We start from the raw sequence: 8,297 nt of genomic DNA on the forward strand, positions 1-8,297 counted from the left end.
CACAAATACAAAGGCTAGCAAGAACTGTCAATAGTACCATTGTGAGATGTTTGTAATGCTTGAGCACACACTTATTCATTCTCACCACGCCTAAGTAGACATAAATACCTTCTAAATGATACAGTGGGTATTCGATAGTCGGTTTGATGAGGAAAGACCAGCAAAAATAACAAGTAAGTACCGTCTTGTATGTTTTCAATGTTGATATACCTGTAATAAAATCTATACAATATTATGTAGATGCCTGCCACAAAGTGTGGAAGGTGTCAGAATGCATGAAGATAGTACGGTATACAGTACAGTGGAAGATAAGAGCGCTTCTTACTCTATATACAAGAAATTAATACATTACTATGTTTATAAATATATATAAATCTTGTGAGGCAAGCCATTATAATTCTATATTAATCAAATAAAACGTCTCAAGTTGAATCAAACGTGATGGTGGAGGTAGAGCCTCCAAAGGCGCCGATTGGGTGTAGTAGGGCAGTGGGGGGATTTATGGCAACCTTAAATAACGGTAAAGAGAGAAGGAAATAGAATTGTCATTGAAATTTATCAAGTTGTCTGTTAAATATACAATTAAATTTTATTTCAGCAGTTGCACAAAATGTCTGCACACATTAAACAAAATTGTTAATTATCTTTCTGATCCAAAATTGACTAAAATGTGGGCAAATTAGTTATAATATAATATACAAGGTTTACAAAATATTTATGCTAGTGATTTTTATTTTGTAGGACTACAATTATGAAGCGGCGAATACAAGAAACCCAAAACAACTGGTTACTTCCATGTTTTTTTCTTGTTGATTGTGTTGTGGCTGTAGCAGTAATACTATTTTGGTATTTTCTATATTATGAAGATATATTTAAAATCAATGATATGTTAGTACTTTGTTCTGATAATAGTTACAATTATACAAAGCAATCATCTTCTCTCAGTGAGACGGCTCTTTATCTCGTCAGTTTTGTTGTTCCGTCAATTTTGGTATGTATCATACTGTTTTTAATATTGATATAGTTCAAAATACAAACTCACATTCAATTAATGATACTGTATTTTCAAACAAACTAGCGATCAATAGTACATAAATAAACGAACAAAAGATCCTTCAAAATGGTTTTAAAAGAAGGGTACTGTAATAGTGTTTGACTACACTCGTGTATTAACTTGCCTCATGCAATTCCACCACAATATATTCATCTTCCTGCGATTCATACCTCCGTCCATTTTTTTCTAAACCTGTAGGCCTATTTGTTCTTGTTTTATTTTAATTTAATTGTCTTATGGAGGACGGCACGTAAATAAATGTTTTTTTAATTTAGTTTCTCTCTGGGACTATACGCATACATATTAGTGTATACGAACCATATATTATTACTGAATATAAGTACGATTAAACATTCGTCGTCAACTTTGAACTAATCATAAGTAATCACGAATTGTAAACAAACATACAATGTCATGTTAGTCAATGCTACAAACGACACTTTGCTCGCACTACACGTTTTATTTATTATTTAGATAGGCCTACCTATGATTTTACAGTACAATAATGCTTGTGTTTAGGAATGTAGTTGTTTTTAAAACCGTCGCTGTTTGTTGCTTTTTGACAGATCTTGTTATTTGAATTGATAATGGCACAGTATAATAGTAGTACCGATGGGCTTCCTAAGGAAAAGACGGTAATTACATTTGATTTCAGAGTTAAGCCGACAATACGACGTATAATTCGTTATGAAGGTAAATACTACTAAATTTATTAATTAGACCTATCAAATTATATTGAATATTGTCTAATGTTTTGGATACCGACCGTCTTAGGCCTACTATTGTAATATATTACTTTATTTATTTATTTTAATACAGTATATTCACAAATCACAGAAAAAGAAACAAAATTGCCTGGGATTTACTTAACACACACAAAAACAAAAAAAATGCACAGATCAATATATACATATAAAGACAAAAACAAATTTACCAAATTTATTTAGCAAGAGGACACAATTAGAAATGTTCCTACCTTTTTTTTCTTCTAGTTTTTGATTTAGTATCATGAATAATACAGTATTATGATCAATGATAATATTTTCGTACTTTACATTTAAGATGCCGTAGGCCTATGTTTTCCTAAATTGTATTTTTTTTTCAATTCTAATTCTAGGTCTATTCATTATTGGAGCGTTTTGTACATTAATATTTTCTGGAATTGGAAGAGTCATTGTAGGTCGACCAGCTCCTCATTTTTTTACAGACTGTCCAGAACTTCGAAACAATTGCAGAGAGAACTATGTTCAGTATGCTGATGGAATGTGTCAGAATGAGATTACTGAACACACGAGGTTGGTCCTCCCTAAGATACGACGATACACGTATGCCTACCATTTTAAACAAAAACATCAGACATCCCAACTTGGAAAAATTAAATATCGGGAGGTTTTATGAAACTATAAATGGCGCTATAATACTACATCAAATTATAGAGGGCGCTATAAAACACCTAAACATTGGCATAATAGCATGAAGACTAAAATCCAATGGCCATGTACGTTATACTGTATAATGTTGTGTTTAGAAAAAATAAATAGTAAAAAGTAGCAGTGTAGCTGACATGTAGCCATATCAGAAAGATCAGCTGGCGACTGTAAAAGGCCATGCTTAAAGTCGGCAATTAAAATTCATTATAATATTAATGACCACTGTCGATATTGTAAAATGAACTTTTTTAACTTTAATGAGGAATTGTTTTTTAAAAAATATTATTAAATTATTTTCAGGTCATCATTTCCTTCCTATTTCGCATCAATGTCATCATATGCAGCATTGTTTGCAGGGGTAAGTTACTCGATTTTTATCATACTTGGCGGACAGACCTCAACACATTTGTATTAGAGAGGCAATCTCTCAACCTACCACTTTTAATTTCTCTGTTCCGCAAGGATCTGTTTTAGGTCCACAATTGTTTACAATGTATGTATATCCTATTCGTAATATCATTAAGAAATATAATCTTAGCTATCATGTTTACGCTGATGACACCATCGTTTAAACCTACCATGACACAGAGTGAATTATTTAATTGATTTGCTTGAAAAATATATCTCTGGAATTCGTGTCTGGATGGCCAAAAACTTTTTAAAACTTAATGATGATAAGACTGAGTACATTCTATTTGGTTCGCAACAATTCCATCTAGGAGGGTTTCCATTGGTAACTTCTGTACTGAAAATACTACACAAGTTAGAAATCTTGGTGTAATTCTGGATGCCAATAGGACAATGACGGCTCATATTTCTAAAATTACGTCTGCATCGTCATATCATTTAAGAAATATTCGAGGCATCAGAAAATACTTAAATCGTGCAGCTGCAGAGCAACTTGTTAGTTCGCGTCTCGATATTATGTGTAACTCCTTGTTATTTGGTCTCCCACATAAACAACTGCATAGGCTTCAGCTCATACAAAATGCGGCTACACGAGTTGTAACTAACTTGCCCAAGTTTTCGCATATTACAGGTACCTTAAAAGAGTTACATTGGTTGCCTATTAAACATAGAATTGTTTTTAAAACATTGTTAATTGTTTTCAAAGTTATTAATGGAATTGCTCCAGAGTATGTGACTGATATGCTGGGCTTATACTCTCCTAAATGTAATTTACGATCCAATAATAAGTTGCTTTTATTTCAACCGAAATCTCACCACTCGTGCTTTTTCTATTAATGCTCCGCGGCTGTGGAATGACATTCCTGAATGGATTAGGCATTGCCATACAATTATTCTTTTAAAAAATCATTAAAATCATACCTTTTTGCTGAGGCATATGGTATTAATGAAGCATAAACAAACAGTGTTGTGATTAGCGCCTTGAGCACTTTTAGTGGATATGTGCGCTATATAAATTGTTATATTATTATTATTATTATTATTATTAGTGTTATTATTATTATTATTATTATTATTATTATTATTATTATAATTAGCCCTTATTATCGCTCTACGGTATTTGGTTATAGTTGAATGCATCAATTCACCATGTGTATTTATTAATTTGAATACATGCCATTCTTTTGTAGATTTATTTGTCAAAGATGATGACAATTACTGCTACTCGTACACTTCGTCCTGTATTCTTTATTACCATTATGTTACTTCCATTTATGGTAAGCCTTAATAGAGTTTCAACTCATCAAGAACATTGGACTGATATCATAGCTGGCTCCTTGATTGGAATATTCATAGCCCTATATATGGTAATTATTATATCAATCAAATTAATCAAATAGTAAATACTGTTAAATTCCCAGCAAATTGTAGCTCCGAGTGACGTGTCAGACAAAAGTTACAGTGAAGTTTCATGAATTCTGTGATTTGTCTTTCATAACCGAATTTGATATGTAGTGTTCGGTGTTTGCCTGTGATTGTTGCTCATGCGTCGCCTGAACCGCCGATATTCGGGAATGTGTTACTGAGTCTACTTAATTATCAAACCACAAAAACAGCAGGAAAAATAATCATATTTAAATTGACGTGTTATGGACAATTCGCGTATTTTGGAAACAAGGCCATATACATGGCTACATTCGCGTGCTCAAGTTAGTGTTTACCGAGTGGTCTTTCTTCACATTATCAACATTTTGTCTACCAGGATATGGGGTTGTATGGTATTAAACGCAGACTGAAAATCAAAATACATAATACGTACCAAGTGGCCTTTCTTCACATTATCAAGATGTGAATATAATTAATGTAATTTAAAAAGTATCGCATCACTGGTACTACGGAGTGATCGGTAAGCAAATTGCAGCGGGTCTAACACTTTTTCAGCATAAGGTTCCATAATTTTCAAAAGAATACGTTCCAATGTTTTCATCGCGACAGACGTGAGCGCGACGGGTCTCAAATCATTCATGCTATTAATATTAGGTTTCTTTAGGTACTGGTATTATGCATGAACGTTTCCAAATATCCGGGAACGTATGACAAGAAAGACACATATTGAAAATAAATGTAAATATACCATCAAGATGAGGAGAGCATACCTTAAGTACTCGTGGGATTATCCGGCCCAGCAGCCTTCGATGAATTGGGTTTCATGAATTCGTTATGTACATAAGAAAATGCTTATACTAAATTTGGGATCATCTTCAGTCACCCGACACAAGCTAAATCGGGCCTATCTTTCTACTTTAAAATCATTAACATTAAAACGGTTATAAAATTCATTTAACTCATTAACATATCGCACAGTAACATTCGGAATCGAGGTAGGTGTATTACCACCGTTTGTGTAACCACTCATAAGTTTCATACCCTGCCAAACTTCTTTCATAATTAGACCTGAAGTTATGTTCAACTTTTTTCTATAAATGTTCTTCTTTAATCTCTCTAGTCAATATTTTCGTACGATTAGAGTCGCCCATCTTGAAGGCTCTATGTTTCTCACACAACAGTAATTTAACGCCTTTCGTGATCCATGGCTTGTTATTAGGGTAGATTTTCACTTTTTTGAACTGGAACGCATTTATCGTTACAAAAGTTTATGTACGAGCTCACTGCATGAGCAATACTATTCAAATCTTCATCCTCCGTAAAAATATCCCAGTCGGTAGATTCAAATTCCGCTATAAGGGCCTCCTCGGCTTCAGGTGACCATTTGCGTACATTAATAATTTTGTTTGGCAAGTCTTATTTAGTGGGCGATATTTGGGACTGAGTAAAACCAAATTATGATCCAATTTGCCCAAGTTCGATAGTGGGGTCGAATTATAAGCGTCCTTCACATTTGAGTAGCATAAATCAAGAATCGCGTTGTCCCTGGTTTTACATGTAACTAACATGATGATAGTAAATGGCCGTAGTTTTCTTGAGCTTGCATCTGTTGAAATCGCCGTGGATAATTACAAGCGCCTCAATACCTTCGATTATTTCTGCGATCTCATTTGACATATTTTGGAAAGAATCGTGTGTTGTGTTTTATTGGGTTAGCGCCCCCTCAAGTTGACGTATTTTGGGAACAAATATGCGTATTTATAGGACTCACCCTATAGATTTAAATGATATTGAAACCATTTTATTCAGTGTTTATAGGACACAAAATGCAGTATACACTGGTAACTTATATTTAAATGATATTGAGACCAGTTTATTCAGTGTTTATAGGACACAATATGCAGTATACACTGGCTTGCAAACTTGAGCACAACACCATTGTATAAGCAAAATAAAGCATCAAGTTGTTTTAGCCCGCAGAACAATAGGCCTATTAACAAATATTGTAATAATTATTAATAACAGTTATAATGTGTTATATTCAGAGTCTGATTGTTCTGAATGGCTTTGAGGGATCGTTGCAAAAATCTAATCGACCAAACATTGAACAGCCGAAGAAAGAAGATAAAAAAGGTGGAGGAGGAATAATGCAAACGTTAACTAGAGAAGCCAGTCGTGTATCTAGTCGACATGCTAGTCGTCGTGAAAAGGGAAATGATTTCATGAGCAGGTTGCATGAAGTTAAATACAATACTGCTCACAGAAGTTACTATGACAACAACATCGATGACTACAGACGGCAAGAAGAGTTTGTCTATAACCATCAACCGCCATTACCATCTTTTGCAGAAGATGGGTTGCCCGCGAATGAGCAAGCAGCCATAGCTGCCTTTAAAACAGAAGCACGCGATACGGACTTGGGAGATGGTCATTTAGCAGATGATGACCAACCAATGTTTTTATACCATCATTAATTATTTTGTATTCGTTTGTGTTTAAACAGCATACAGTATATGCATGGTGATACTATTGATATTTTCTGGAAGAAAATCTTTTGAAACATGTCGATAGACCTATAGCAGCTAAATATACAGTATATATTACATTGGCCATGCTTGGCCTGGTTGCTGAATTTAGACATGTAAACACACATAATTTCCCACACATTCAATGTATTATACACGTTCAGTCATGTCACTCCCTTCCCTCTCAGAAATGACTCATGCAATCCTTTGTTCGCTGCATTTGATGAGGTAGGCCAAAGCATATTTTTATGATTAGAAATCTACATTTGCTACATCTTTTAATTTTAAAATGAGAAAATTTTCTTTGTAAGGATCCTTCCTCTTTCCATCCGCATCCATTTCAAACATACAAGTATGTTACCGATTGGAAGGTGTTTCAGAGTAGTTGCAGATGGAAGCTGAATATCACATTGTAGATTTTATAAATTATTATAATATATTTTTAAAACAATAAATGGACTGATACATGTGGATAATTTATCGGCCTAATTAATTTTAGGAGTCAATTGGATGATTTCCAAGCTGGTTTTGTCGGTGAAGGTCTAACTACATGAGTAAAATTGGCAGCCACGAATTGCTTAAATTGATTATTATATATATATAATGGTTGGTCTTATACTGAGCTGATGCTAACGAAGGAATAATGGTGGCCTTGTTTTTCAGTCTTTTTATGTTAGTGACGTTATACCATGTAGTTCCCATATATATATAATTGTACCTTTAGGTCTGTACTGTAATAGTTAGTATTAATTAATAAATAGCCAATATACTAATGTATTCAGGTCTGTACTGTAATAGTTAGTATTAATTAATAAATAGCCAATATACTAATATATTCAGCTGCAATCGTTTTCAGTACGTTTATACTAAGACACTAAACAATGTTAAATTATACAATTGCATATTATTAATCATAATATAGTTTTAATGTAATGTATTGATATTTTTTAATGTTTTATATATTGTATGTTTTTTTAAGCATCAAGAACAAAATTTCATGTTCGCCTAGTTGTGTTCATGACAATAAAGATTTATCTCATCTTAGTTCCAGCTCCATTACAATAATTTACACGTATTTTTAATCGTATACTTTGTATTATTTGTCATATTTATCTTGGAAATAAAATTTACTACTTCTTTTTTTTTTATATGACAACAAGATTTGGCAGAACAAACGAACCTCTGCATCAATAAATAATAAGTTTACTAATCAATCAATCAATTTTAAATGTTAGCATGAATTTTTCTTTAGAATACGGGTAAGAAATATAATTATTCTGCCAAATCTAGAAACAAATCAAGGGCGTAGAGTAATCGCTAAGACGGAAGCTGAATCTGTGTTTCTCCAGTATCAGGAAAATTTGAGAAGACAGCATACAGTATGTTTCACATATGTATCGCCTATAATCATAAACCAACCTTACCCTATGATACAGGCGCGCATATGCAATACACATCAAATGCTGTTTAATGCTATAGTATGTCGATATACAG

The 8,297-nt window shown here is 33.2% G+C and overlaps 1 protein-coding gene across 1 annotated transcript; it reads left to right on the forward strand.

The window, feature by feature from the left end:
- The first annotated feature begins 84 nt into the window (after positions 1-84).
- LOC140051210 (phospholipid phosphatase-related protein type 1-like) lies at positions 85-8,274 on the forward strand. Its single transcript, XM_072096347.1, has 7 exons — positions 85-173; positions 742-991; positions 1,621-1,747; positions 2,172-2,349; positions 2,785-2,842; positions 4,083-4,259; positions 6,324-8,274. Exons 2-7 carry the CDS (start codon positions 752-754, stop codon positions 6,750-6,752), a joined length of 1,209 nt encoding a protein of 402 aa, XP_071952448.1. The 5' UTR covers positions 85-173; positions 742-751; the 3' UTR covers positions 6,753-8,274.
- The last annotated feature ends 23 nt before the right edge of the window (positions 8,275-8,297 follow it).

The sequence above is a fragment of the Antedon mediterranea genome, chromosome 6, assembly GCF_964355755.1.
Source record: "Antedon mediterranea chromosome 6, ecAntMedi1.1, whole genome shotgun sequence".
Lineage (NCBI taxonomy): Eukaryota > Metazoa > Echinodermata > Crinoidea > Comatulida > Antedonidae > Antedon > Antedon mediterranea.

Bases quoted from the DNA above. Each gene is read 5' to 3' on its own strand.
- LOC140051210 (XM_072096347.1), top strand. From the start codon at position 752: ATGAAGCGGCGAATACAAGAAACCCAAAACAACTGGTTACTTCCATGT. The intron at 992-1,620 runs GTATGTATCATA...GCTTTTTGACAG, and splicing joins TTGTTGTTCCGTCAATTTTG to ATCTTGTTATTTGAATTGAT. The intron at 4,260-6,323 runs GTAATTATTATA...TGTTATATTCAG, and splicing joins TATTCATAGCCCTATATATG to AGTCTGATTGTTCTGAATGG.